The sequence below is a fragment of the Vitis riparia genome, chromosome 8 (assembly GCF_004353265.1).
Source record: "Vitis riparia cultivar Riparia Gloire de Montpellier isolate 1030 chromosome 8, EGFV_Vit.rip_1.0, whole genome shotgun sequence".
Lineage (NCBI taxonomy): Eukaryota > Viridiplantae > Streptophyta > Magnoliopsida > Vitales > Vitaceae > Vitis > Vitis riparia.
Genome location: NC_048438.1, coordinates 18,899,540 through 18,913,158, shown reverse-complemented (window position 1 = coordinate 18,913,158; position 13,619 = coordinate 18,899,540). Strand labels below are relative to the sequence as shown.

The 13,619-nt window shown below is 35.5% G+C and overlaps 2 protein-coding genes across 2 annotated transcripts; one reads left to right on the top strand and one right to left on the bottom strand.

The window, feature by feature from the left end:
* The first annotated feature begins 1,397 nt into the window (after positions 1 to 1,397).
* LOC117920566 (ras-related protein RABE1c-like) lies at positions 1,398 to 4,706 on the top strand. The gene is made up of 8 exons (XM_034838178.1): positions 1,398 to 1,599; positions 2,411 to 2,483; positions 2,565 to 2,665; positions 3,415 to 3,480; positions 3,628 to 3,725; positions 3,801 to 3,863; positions 4,186 to 4,278; positions 4,356 to 4,706. The coding sequence occupies exons 1-8, from the start codon at positions 1,527 to 1,529 to the stop codon at positions 4,437 to 4,439; spliced, it is 651 nt and encodes a 216-aa protein (XP_034694069.1). The 5' UTR covers positions 1,398 to 1,526; the 3' UTR covers positions 4,440 to 4,706.
* Positions 4,707 to 4,840: 134 nt separating this feature from the next.
* LOC117920567 (ras-related protein RABC2a) lies at positions 4,841 to 12,206 on the bottom strand. The gene is made up of 7 exons (XM_034838179.1): positions 12,096 to 12,206; positions 11,738 to 11,972; positions 10,459 to 10,527; positions 9,583 to 9,648; positions 7,939 to 8,060; positions 5,465 to 5,593; positions 4,841 to 5,216 (listed from the first exon to the last, which is right to left on the bottom strand). Exons 2-7 carry the CDS (start codon positions 11,874 to 11,876, stop codon positions 5,106 to 5,108), a joined length of 636 nt encoding a protein of 211 aa, XP_034694070.1. The 5' UTR covers positions 11,877 to 11,972; positions 12,096 to 12,206; the 3' UTR covers positions 4,841 to 5,105.
* Between the last annotated feature and the right edge of the window lie 1,413 nt (positions 12,207 to 13,619).

Sequence of the window (13,619 nt, the reverse complement as noted above, 5' to 3'; positions counted from 1 at the left end):
ATTTGAAAATATTTTTCAATGTACTATAATTTTAAAAAATAATTTTAAATTCATTATACAATTATCAAAAATCATAAGTGTATGGTCTTGTCGTGTCCACTTCAATCATCCAAGAATGGAATGAAATTATCATTTTTATAAATATATTGATAACTCAATTTTATGGATATAATGAGATATATTGAAAAATATTCTATATAAAATATCAATTAGATGAAAATTAATTAAAACTCGTAAAAACAATGAAAAAAAATTGTAAAAAATAATATAAAAAGTAATAATAAACATTTTAAGATTGTTCTATTAAAGAAATTTATATAAACATAAAATAATATGTAATATCCAATAATAGTATTCAGAATTTAAAAGTAAATTTTATAGAGATTTATTTAATTTAAAAGTATTTAATAAAATAAAAGAAATTATGATAGATGTATAAGTATTTTTTATTTTCAAATATTGATAATTTTATTTATAAATTTATATTTAATTATTATACACGATATGTGATAATTAAAATTAATTTTTTATGATAATTTTATTTTAATTAATTTATAATATATATTAATTTATATATAATTTTAGTGTATATTTTTATATATAATAATATTTATAATAATTTATTTTGGTTGATGTTTTTAAGTATAGTCTTGAGCCTCAAATAAAAGACTTTTTTTAATTAAATATGGAATTTTTTTTACATAAATCTAATATTTTTCATATTTTCATATTAAATTTTTTTAGCTTATGCGTTATTTGAACAAAATTAGTGAAACAAACATAAAAACTTGATTTTTTTTAAAAAAAAAATCCATCCAAACAGGGCCTAAATACAACATGAGATAGCTATTTAAATACTTGTTAACATTGTAAATTATTTACAAATCCAATTTTCTTCAACATCGAGTTTTTATTCTTTTAGTACTCAAAATCCTTGTTTTTTTCAAAGTAATAATATATTTTAAATGCTAGAACATAATATAAAAAAAAAAATCAAACTATATATTAATTATTTGCTTAGTTGTCGTCAAACAACAATCAACTAGAAAGTTCAATCAATAAGTTTAGAAATATATTTTCATTTTTTTTTTTTAATAAATAGGAAATATTTTTTTTATTAAACCTAAGTAGATGATAACTGAAAAGACGGTGGGAACGAAAATATCTAAATATTTCTTACAGATAAAATTCTTCCGACGTGGCACAGTCATGAACTGGGCGAAGACTACTGCCAACCCCGTCCAGTCCATCACCGGCCCTCAGGATGCCAACTCATCAGATTCAGGCGGTTTCCGTTGCTTCCAAGGTAGCGGATTCCTCCCCCTAATACACGTGTGTATTTAACTCTGGTCAAATAATAATAAACTCTAGTTATACAGCGTAACAAGAGAGAGGATTGTTTCTTCTTTGATTCTGACGGCTCGGCTTCTGCCTTTTCTCTTTATCAATCTCAGCGCCGGCGCGAATCATACATACAAATCACAATAAAGGTTCTGACCATTCGGGCAAGTTAACACGCCTTTATAATGGCCGCTGCGCCGGCTCGAGCTCGCGCCGATTACGATTATCTGGTCAAGCTCCTTCTCATCGGCGATAGCGGTAAGTCTCTGAATCAAAATTAAGGCCCGGTGTGTAAAACTGACGTGTAATTCTCAATTGATAAGTTAGGGTTTTGTTCTTTTAGTTATTTGTTTCATGGTGTGTGTTTGTGTGCTTTTTCTCCCCATAATTCAGTTTCATTCGTATTTGATTCGACTGTCTTAATTAAGTGGGACTAGATAAGTTTGGAAACACTTTCTAGATTTTCTTAGCTTATGATGATAAGGGTCAGAATTAATTATCTACTTCTGGACGTGTTTGGTTGCTGAGAAAATCGGGAGAAAGAGGAATTTGAATCTCTTATGCCCAAATCATGAAAACATAATTTTCGAAACTTTAATTCTTTCTTCCTTGATTCCTTCTGCGACAAAGTGGGGCATATATTGCAATCCCCAAAAGTTCTAAATAAATACAGATGGGGCCACTACCTAGTGTGGTTGTGATGCAGCTCTTCTAGCGTTATGTAGAACCTAGTCTAAATAGCACTTTTGCGTGAAGAGCCCCCATGTAAACCCAAACCCAAAAATTAGCTGAAGCTGCAGTCACAACACTGAAGTTTTAGGTTTTTAGCTGGACATTTTGTGTAATGCATGCAATACCCAAGAGTGTGGATGCAACAAGCTTTGATGGGTTAATTGAATTTATTTAGGCACGTTCTTTACCTTTAGGATTGAATTTAATTGCCTTCGGTTCATATCTCATCTGCACCAAAGCTAATTATTTGATTTTGGAGTGTGCCTATGATACTGATATATATTTCTGGTCTCCTTTCCTCTGTAATTTACAATGCTACTTCAATTTTTATTTGCAGGGGTTGGCAAGAGTTGCCTGTTATTGCGTTTCTCAGATGATTCTTTTACAACAAGTTTCATTACCACTATTGGGTGTGTGTTTAGAACCTTAATTTAAAAATTTTACCATTTCGTAACTGTTGCATCTTAATCAAGTATTAATATCCCTATCAGGATTGACTTTAAGATTCGGACCATTGAGCTTGATGGCAAGCGCATCAAACTGCAAATATGGGATACTGCTGGCCAAGAACGTTTTCGGACAATCACAACAGGTGCCTCATTCTTTGATGAAGTATACTTTTTTGAGCTCTAATAGTAGATCTGTACTATAGTTTATAAAAAAAAAAAGGAAAAAACATCTGTATTATCCTGTTTAGTCCCTTTGAATGGCCTAAAATTGCACATATAGCATGTTGAATGAGCAGGGATTGGACCCTCCATCAACTTGCCTACTGAAGAACACCTTGGGCAAATATTGTTTTAATTGGGTGATCATTGCCTATACCATTACTTTCTATTGGGGAGAAAGGGAATGCTCCTAAGACTTGGAGCGTCCAACCTCGGTCGAAATCCTTTCATGCCATTGAACTTTCGTTTCAGAATCCTTTCATGCCATTAAACTTTTGTTTTGGCAGATCTTTGGTGATCGCTGCTGAATTCTGGATCCCAAATGCATGTCTCAAGATGTGCCTGTATGCTTTTAACACCTAAGGTGGGGTTCAGTGCCTTACAAAAACCACCAGCCATCTTAGGGTCTAGGTGGAGTGACACTTTCAGCTTACTGAGTAATGATTGATTATTAAGTTTTTTCTTAATAAAGTAGTCAGGGAGTGAAATGGAGTTCAAACTCTTTGAAAGAGTTAAATCCTGTTCTGGTGTATGACCTCCAAACTTTCTCAACAAACCAGCTGGGATATTTAGCAATAGTTTAGTCATTGATCTCAACAGTTAGGTCATTTCCATAGCTTCAATTTTCTTTCTTCCATTTGTCTTTTAAGCTTATTTATTATTTCTTATGTAGCTTATTACAGGGGAGCCATGGGTATATTGCTGGTCTATGATGTCACAGACGAGTCGTCATTCAACAGTATGTGTATTCCTTTTTCCCCCTTGTTGTGCTCCTATTAAGCTAATTTGTTGCTTAAATTGTATCATTGACCGGTATTAACAATAACAAGGAATATCTATTTTGAAGTTTTTCATATTTATGATCCTTGGCCCAACATTCATGTAGACATTAGGAACTGGATCCGGAACATTGAACAGCATGCCTCTGATAATGTCAACAAAATATTGGTGGGAAACAAAGCTGACATGGATGAGAGCAAAAGGGTAATCTGTAAACTCATCTACAAACATTTCTTAACCTCTATTTTATTCTCATGGCTAATGCTTCTCTTTTTATAGGCTGTGCCAACATCACAGGGCCAAGCACTAGCTGATGAATATGGGATCAAATTTTTTGAGACGGTAAGTTTGTGACAGTGGCATGTAGTGAGCACTGAGAGGCCTTTCTTTGATTTTTCAGAGTTTGAAACTCGTTAAGGGCACTAATGACACTGGTAGGGTGGTGCCCAGTCAATGCAATGATGGTGGGTTGGTTCAGGGTTGGCTTGTTTTTGTTGGTATATGACATGGAGTAGTAATTGCATTCAATTGAGTTAAAAGAGGACGACATATTCCCAAGGGATACCCTTTCCCTCCTTGGGATGAGGTGGTTGTTTCTCAATGCCCTGTGAATCCTTGCAAAATCACTCTTTTTATACTGATACTATTAAAACCCTTTGAGCAGAGTGCCAAAACAAACTTCAACGTGGAGCAGGTCTTCTTTTCAATTGCCAGAGACATAAAGCAAAGAATAGCAGAGAGTGACTCAAAGACAGAGGTACATATTTCTCTCCTGAAATTTCTTGTGACGTTAAACGGGTTTATTGATTTTTGACCGCCCTTGTTTTTATGTAGCCTCTAACCATCAAGATTAGTAAACCTGACCCAGCTACCGGTTCGGCTGCTGCCCAAGAGAAATCAGCATGCTGTGGTTCTTGAGGTCTTGCAGATAACAGGATTGCTCCCTATTTCCTATACACGTCTCATATGGTCTTAAAAAACTGGGTAGTTGTTTCTAGTTTGCCATGGCAAACTGGTAGCACACACTCTTACTTTCTTGTTTCTAAAACTATAGGTGTTGTAATTTCTCCCTCAATTTGTAAGAGTTGAATGCTATATATATACAAGGTCCGAGATACTCACCCCGGTTCCTAGTTAACTTTTTAACAAATTCTATGCAGGTGCTTGTCCTTGTTTGTTTCTCAATACTCCTACCCATCATTCAGTATACCTCGGTATGGATCATTCAAACTAGTTTTGGTTTGGGGTAATGATGAACAAGTCTTGTAAAATACAGAGTTATCTGTTTTCTCCAACAGTATCTTAATAGAAGCAAAAGGTAAATAAAATAAAGAGGGAAATCCAATTTACACAAAGCTAGTAGATGTTAATTGAATGCAAGTATTCCCAGAATGGTGGTATAACTAAGGCAACCAATGAAAACAACAATAACAAGCAGTGAGGAACAAGAAAAAGAAGCATCATTTACATAATCAAATCATGACATGTTAAATACAAGCTCAGTGTATGTGACATTAGTAGCACTGATTAGGCATTTGATCAACATTCAACTCATGCTTTCATCGGCTTCATTCTTGCATCATTTTAAGAGCAACAACCACCAGTAGGTGGTGTTTGGTTTTCTGGTTTCGGTTTCAAGATGTTTCTCTTCCCTACAGTCGATCCCTCTTCTAAAAGGCTAGGAACCTCCATTATCTACAAGTAACATAACAGCATGAATCAGTTATATATAATTCCATATAATTTCTGATAGATGCCCTTTATACAGGTCCTTTATCAATATGACCAAATTTTGAATAAAATCATTATATTCATGTGAGACCACCAAATTTAGAGATTTGTATTTCATTCCATCGTCAAGGTGAATTCTGAAGATTACTACTAAAGTACCTTAGAGATCCTACAAGGCAGTTGAAGAGCACAAATATTACTTATGGAGGTACCTTTAACGCAAGCTCTTCAAAGCATTTCTCCACATTTTCTCGAGTTTTAGCACTACATTCAAAAAATAAGCATCCATGCTCTTTTGCAAGAGCAATACCCTCTTCTCTGCTTACAACCCTTTCAGATTCCTGAAATCATAAAGAGACTGAATTTAAATTAATAAAATGAGAATTAAAAAGCAGAAGGCTTAAATTTTCCCCCCTGATAAATTTAGTGCATCAAATACAGAACATAGAATCATTACAACTAACTTTTTTATTGGGAATAACAGGAGAAGGATCATGTAGTGCCAGGAAAATTGTAGGTCCCATTCAATTTGAATCACTATTGGCTAAGAGAGCAATATCAATTACCAGCTCACAGAAAGATTAAGAGAAATAAGACAAAAGGCTCAAACTGAGAACTGAAATATTCAGTTAATGCGCACACACCTAAAATAAAAAAAGAAACAAACCCAAACTAGCTTCAAAAGGCTGGAAGTTAGATTCTAGCATTCATTTAGACATGGAAAAATTAGCACTTTATCAAATCCAAGCTCCAAGACAAGTACATGAGTTCTCAGTTGGAATTTGATATGGTTTATGAACCAATTTCTATGCCAGTGCAAATGCCAAGCTTGGCTGAAACCCGGTGCCTCACCAAAGATGTGGGGATGACCAGTTGAAAAAAATGATCAAGTAACACAGTTTTCGTTGTTTTCCTGTAGTTCAAGAAAAAGTTAGGTATCAAAAGAGAGTGCTAGAAGCATAGTCATCATCAACTCTTTGAATAACTCCATAAGTTGGCACATCCTATTACTATAAGATTTCTTAGCATTTTCTGACTCATTCTAAGGAGGTCAACGAATGGAGTCAAAGAAAATTGTAGTTAACACTAGAGCCTCTTGTCCGCAATTTTATGCAAGGAAAAACACAAGTTTTGGTAAAAAGTAGTGGCAGGTTCCAAACAAAGGGGTGGCTGCATGGATAGACAGAGTCTATGTTTCAGTTTGTGCAAGTTAACTGAGATGAAAGTGAGGTTTCAGTACAATATAGTTTCCTGGCTCCAAGGAAAACCCTGCATAAAATCCTTTGTTATTCTCTTTCATCTGGGTGCATCATAAAGTCTTAAATGCATATCCATCATAAAAAAGTTGGTTAAATTTTCAAAAGGAAAGACCAGAATAAATTTTAAGAAAAAATAATAAAAATCTCTCATGAACATTGTCCACTCTAAAAACTCAAGAAAAAATTGGTGGCTTCAAAAAACCTGATAAATGAGACCATCAATGCAAAAGCTCAGCCATTAGCTTTCCAGAAGACCACCATCTTAAACAACAGACATCTGGTTAAAAGAATGTTATCCCATGTTGATGAGTATATGACTAAAGTATCCTTAAAAGAAAATGATGTATTTGCCACTCATCAAAACCTCTTCCTCGATACTCATGACTGTTGAATGTTGAATGAACTAACCAAATCAAGTTTGTAGAAGACCTCCCCCCCTTCCTCCAAATCAAACTTCCAATGGATTGAAAGTCTGAATTCAATAGGCCAAACAAGAAAATTGATGGAAGTATTCCCTCCTTACATATGTTCATAATATAATCACCTTGCATTCATCTTTCAACCATTTCTCTGTTTTTTGGTTTCTAAAATTAAACCTTCCAAACTTAAAATCATAAGAAAATATAGCTTCTTCTTTAGGACACGATACCAAGGAAACTAATCTATGCAAATTTTATCCAAAATAATGGTCTGATTCATCTGCTCCATCTCATCATCTTCACACTTTGAAATCGTTCTCACCCCTCCTATCTTAAAACAGAATCAGACATTTCCTGTTAATATCCTGAACTCAAAAAAATAGGAGTTCCAGTAAGAGTTCTGAATAAGATGATCCTGAATCATAACTTACAGGCAACTAAGGTTGAAGGTCAACAGGCTATAATCATGTTCCTCCAGACTACATTCAGTTGTGAAGGTCTACTTGGGCAGAAGAGTAAACACATGGGTTGTGTTATAAATAGCTCCAACCAAAAATGATGCACCAAAGCATTCAGGGAGTATATAGAAGGTGCCAAACTCTATTTTCTTTCATCATCTAAGCCTAATTAAATTGTTGCAAGTTTACTTCTTTATAAATTCCAAATACTTTTTTTAGAGGGGACATTCTTTTGGCTTTCAGTTTTTAGTTGTTTTTCCTAATAGCTTGCTTCTTCTTATCAAGACAGAGCAATGAACATGGGAACAATACAACCTATGAACTTCATACCTTGGCAGCCGTGTAATGCTGAAGCCTATCTGCCTTACTACATGAAAAACTAAAAAATATGATAGGGGGAAAAATAGAGGCAATAAAATTCATTAGTTGTAACAAACTATGACCCAGATGACATAAAGCAGGCATGTACACCCATAACCATAAACCATTTAATAATTCTTCTTCTGGGATCCAGTTTTTAAGCATGGGAAGCAGAGATCACAAAACTTACTCTATCAACTTTATTTCCAACAAGCATCTTCACACAGTCTTGATTAGTCGAGTAAAGCTCTACTTCTTTAGCCCACACATCGGACAAGTTTGTAAAGCTCTCTCTCCGTGTCACATCATATACTAAAACAAAAAACAAAATATATACATCAGCTAAGACTTCCCACCAAAGAAAAGCCTTAATCAAATCTTTTAAAACCATGGCAAAAATGCAGTAAAAAATACCAAAAATGTGCTTAGAAATCCAATAAGAATGGATAGAGTAAATGCTTGACTATATATATGCATACATGCATGATCTAGGCAAGAACACAAGTTTCATACTAGTGGGCAATGCAGTAAACTACCATGGAGTACTGCCATGCAAAGGTCAAAAAGTCAGATGCTTATGTCACAGATGAAAATTGAGTGAAGACATACAAATACTATGATCTACCGGGGTACAAAATTCCCTGAGGTATGCACGAAACGCATGGCACCATCAAATATGAAAAACTTTGACAAATGCATCAATTTTGCACCTTCATGACAAAACAAGGATGCAAAAGAAATATCCATGCAAACAGATTAACCATATATTAAGACAACAAATTGTTTAAATAATTTTATTATTTATAGATGGGGAAAGATGGAATGCATGCGCATGGTTGTCTTAAGTTTACAACAAGGACTAGCTTTACACATTTTTGTATCCATATGTATTAATCATTCCAATGTCAAGTATAGAATGATGATAGCCATTTCAACTTGTCAAAATATATATCTTTAGTTAAAGAATGGAGTATGTAAATCTGCCCACTACTTTGTATTCTGCTCCACCTTTCCCTTTCCCCCTTCTCATGGCACACCAACTCTTACCCATCTCTCAAATCTCCATAACTGATCAACATCGAAATTGCCAGATGGGACTAATTTTCATCCAGAATGATTTCCAAGGAAACAAACAAAGACTTCAAGAAACCTTTTCCTCCATCTATTTCAAAAAGGATAAATGTTCAGAGAGAAATTTTGCAGATAAAAGCTGTCCAAATTGAATTGGGTTGGAATTTTGCTTTGTTTGGTCCTTCCCTTTTTATTCTGGTGATCTGGGATGACATAGAAATAGAAATTGCTTATTCATGTCCATAGAAGTTTCAGGTGCAAAAACTGAAAGAATTTATGTTTTTTTTGGAGGAATAGATACATGGTTGAAAGCCAATGATGAAATATAACTCTAAAGTGAATAAGATATCTGGAAACATAAAACTGGAATTGAGAATGCATATCATCAACTGTAACAATACAATGAAGCAATAATCACCAAATCAACATATATTATATTATATGTAATGTGATAAATACATCCCAAGGTTGAAACAGATAATCTACGAAACAGACAGTCTACATAGAAGAAACTCAGTATTGCAGGTGGAATAGCTTGAAATATATACCAACTAATAAGATTGTTATAACATTTGCAAAATTCCAGCACCTTTAGTACTCAAAACAGAGATGAAATCCAATTTCTAGTTCCTTTATCTGACATGCCAATGCTTATGGAAGGAATAGGCTGTCCTAATTTATAATTTGCAGCCAATCTCACAAAGCTACAGCTTCCAACGCATAATTTTAAAGAAATAAATGATTTTATGTATTGATAGTATACCAAGAATAATCCCTTGGGCACCTCTATAGTAAGAGCTTGTCAATGTTCTGAACCTCTCCTGTCCAGCTGCATCAGCAATAATGAGTTAAGACTAATGAGAATCCATCCACATTGCTCTAGAAAAGCAAAAGAGACAAGCATGAAATGACAACAAAACTAGTAACATGTGAACCAAGCAATATCTAACAATGTAAAATGGAGTAAAAACTTTAAGTAGTGGCAGAGGTCAATTTCATGTAAGCAAGAAACATCTTCAAGGTGCAGAGAGAACAGAAATTATCTAAGAGAACTTATATAACCTAGTACTCACAAGAAAAGAAAAATGTCAGTACATGCTAGGATAGTTACAGAATCATAAGGATCTCAGTTGATGTACATCAGAACTTGAAGTCACCCATCTGCAACAAAATTCCTACTTAGCAATGCCAGCTGAAACAGGCACCCCAGCTCTACTGAAAATTGTTGGAAAGGATGACTTTCATGCTAAAAGAGGGTTCTGTCTCAGTTAGAAATTTCCAGTGGGATGGTCCTCCCTTAGCTGTTTTTTTGTTAAGAGCAGTGTGGCATTTTATTATTCTTGAACTTTTCTCTTAATGGTTCTATTTGTGCTTTGGTTTTCCACTACATGAAATATTCATTCCTTATCTAAAATTATTAAGAGAATGAGGAAAAAAGAGAGTATTATTAATTAAGATCAAGAATATAGCACTAAAGAGGTCTTTTGTTAATCCAATAGAACCACTACAGATCAACAAGACACTACAAGGGGAATAAAGGTTAAAGAAATACACCAATGGAAATCCTACATGATAGCTACAGTGTAAATGTTAAATAGGAAAATGTAAAATAAAAGATTTGACTACAGCCACATATTACCAGTGTCCCAGATCGTAAGCTTCAATCTCTTCCCACCGACAGTTAGCTGCTTGATTTTAAAATCCACACCTGCAAATCATTGAGGCAAGGCAAAAAAAAAAAAAAACAAAGTGTACACATCAGAAAACTCAAATCATCAAATCTAAAAAAAGAGGTCACCGGACTTTATGGGAGAGTTTTTAGGACTCCAAATTTAAAAGTGCTTTAGGTATAACCAAGCAAGCTGAAAAGCTAATTAAACATCCAAAAGAACTTTTGCCAAAAAGCTGTGAGAAATAGTTCTTAGTCAATTGATGAATTATAGAGGAGATGACTCTGAAAAGGATAAAGTTTCAACAAAGTCAAGCACCTTATTTTATTGCCGATAAATCTGGGATGGGTAACAGATTGCCCAATTTAAACAGTACTGTCACCCCCCATCCAAACAATAAGAGCAAGCAATTGGTAATATTAGCAAAGATCATCCGAAACCTTCGCTTTTTTTGGCTGCATATGTTCTACATCTAATAATGTGGTCAAAAAGGTATTCGTACAGTAATCAAAAGCTACCAAAAGAACAAACATCACATGACCTTCAAGCATATCAGAATTCAAAGTAATGTGTGATGTCTTGTCTTCTGTTTATTTCTGTTCACGGGTGTGCATTACACTAAATCCACCCGCCGGACAAGGCAGTTGGTCAGTTGGGTGGACTACTTTTTTATTTTTTATTTTGTTTCTCCTTATTACGCTGATAGGCCTAATTAGACACCAAAATATAAGCGAGGGTTTATCGAATAATTGCGCCCTTCCTCACGGCCTATAGAGTGGGGAAAAAAATTGCCATCAGCCTCCTTTCAACATTTAATGAAAGATCTAATGCCATAAGGAGGAAAACTATTATGAATCTTGAGCTTTTCAGCAGTTAGGATCCAAATAAATCTCGAAGCCCCAGTTCAACTGCTGCCCCATGTAACCATCTTTCTCAGTTTAAATGATTCTGTTTCATTCTTTTAAAACCCAGAGCAACACACGAAACTCAACTGTTTGTTTATTTCTTTCTTTCTTTCTTTTCCTCCATTTTCTCAACAACAGAACCGACAATAAATTTTTTAAGAAGGAAAATTTTTCAAAACCAAAACAGCACAAAATCTTTTTTTTTTTTCTCTTTTTTATTCCCTCCATTTTCACGATCCCTTATAAACCAAAATAGCAAAAACCACTAGATTTTATTTTATTTACTCTATTTTCTGTTCCTCGAAACATAGCATTAAATAAGAAAAAACAGAGGATGAAGTACCAATAGTAGGAGCGAGATCTTCAGCGGAGCTGGATATGAAACTGACGAGAAGACTGCTTTTGCCGACGGCGGAGTCGCCGATCAGCAAGATCTTGAATGAGAGATCGTAGCTGCTACTCTGTCCCGACGACGATCCCATTAATAAATCGAACCGGACTCCTAAATCTCTCTCACTCTTTCCCTCTCTCTTTCTAGTGTCTGCGATGATAATGATGGCTGTGCGCTCGCTCGCTCTCTACAATACCAGTGGGAAATGTGAATGAGGAGAGAGAATAACCAAAAAGAAGAAGAGGAAAGCGAATCAAAGCAAATCGCATCTACGTGTCTTAATATAAGAGAATGTAAATAAAACGGCTACCTCTCAGCAGTCAGCACCCAACCCAACAAACAAACGTATTCTCTTTTTTTCGTTTCTTTTTCTTTTCTTTTCTTTTCTTTTCCTTTCCTTTCCCTTCCTCTCCTTCAGATGCTATTCCGTTTTTTCGCGAATCGCATTCCTTTCCTTCGGACGCTACTCCGTTTTATCCCGAATCGCACGACTCGTGTCGTCAGCCACCTGAGCCTGAGCGCGCGTGGGACTCCGGACGACTCCTCTTGCATGATCTGCGAAATACGTAAAACGACGGGCCACATGTGAAATACACTGCTAATACATTTTAATTTAATTAGTATCTGGGCTATGATTAAAAGTAGGCGTTAAATTTAACTAATGTCACGAGAATGGGGAGGCTTTGATGAAGTGGGCTTATCACAATTTAGTGCATTTTCAACCGCACCTTCCAGCATTTGGGCCTACGTGTTGTCAGTAAGAGTATGATAAAGCATTGGTTCGAAAATAAAAATACATGCCATCATGATTATCCATGAGTTCACATTTTATGGCTGCCTCTGTTTCGCTTTTGAAAAGCCTTTCAAACAAATATAAAAATAAAGAAATCTTAATATATACCACCTCACACGTTCGGCAACTAGTAGGCGGCAGGATGTAGCCGTGTTGAAGGTTTGGATAACGTGTTTCGCGGAAAAACTTCCTCATAAAATTTCAACGAAACCTCCAAAGATGGTGGAAAAAGGTCTTCCTTAGCCCATTCCTAGCTATAGACATGGATAGGCTTTACTTCTATAATGCTCTTGGGGTAAGCCTATGACATCTGATGTTTCAATTATTCTAAAATAAAAACGAATTTCCAGTCCCATGTTGCCCCGCTATAACTGTGATTTTTAAGGGAAACCACCTACTTTGGTGTTAGGTCCCTTTCTTTAGAATCAAAGGGAACTCCTCACCACAGTGACAGCAACCGTGGGTGTCGCCATCGCACCCGATTATTAGACATTCCACCTGATCTCTCTTTCCCTCTGTAAAACAAATTGCGCTGTGGTCTCCTTAGTGTGGCACTTTATTGGAGGCTATTGGTTGGGTGAGTCGGCTACCTCAAATGCTGTGCTTTTTCCCATCTATGGATGCTGTCTGCTGTTCTCTAATGCTCTTTGTTTGGTGTTTTAATATGAAGAAATAATTGTCACTAAAATGAGGTGGGTCAAATAAATGTTAAGCCTAAGCCCAAACCAAGCCAAGCCATGATCTATTGGGCTCATACAGTAGAGAAAATGGGATCCAGTATTTATCGCCACTTGTTTGTGTGGGCTGGGTTCGGCACCTGATCCAAGTAAACTCCACCGCCATAATCATGGTGAGGGAATTGTGATCTGCGAGAGAGCGGAGAGGGACACCACCTCCGGTCCTCCCCCAGAATGAAGCCAGCGACCGGAGGGATTTTATTAATCATTAATGTCATATTTGCGGAAGGTTATTTAGACACAACTTCCAACTTTAGGATTTTAACTATAAGAATTCAATTTGGAAAGGAGATTAGAATTTTGG

Excerpts from the sequence above, each read along its gene's own strand:
- LOC117920566 (XM_034838178.1), top strand. The coding sequence starts at position 1,527 with ATGGCCGCTGCGCCGGCTCGAGCTCGCGCCGATTACGATTATCTGGTC. Across the intron at positions 2,666-3,414 it reads TTTTCGGACAATCACAACAG|CTTATTACAGGGGAGCCATG; the intron begins GTGCCTCATTCT and ends TTTCTTATGTAG. Across the intron at positions 3,726-3,800 it reads ACATGGATGAGAGCAAAAGG|GCTGTGCCAACATCACAGGG; the intron begins GTAATCTGTAAA and ends CTCTTTTTATAG.
- LOC117920567 (XM_034838179.1), bottom strand. The coding sequence starts at position 11,876 with ATGGGATCGTCGTCGGGACAGAGTAGCAGCTACGATCTCTCATTCAAG. Across the intron at positions 10,528-11,737 it reads AGATCTCGCTCCTACTATTG|GTGTGGATTTTAAAATCAAG; the intron begins GTACTTCATCCT and ends AATGATTTGCAG. Across the intron at positions 9,649-10,458 it reads GCTTACGATCTGGGACACTG|CTGGACAGGAGAGGTTCAGA; the intron begins GTAATATGTGGC and ends TTGCTGATGCAG.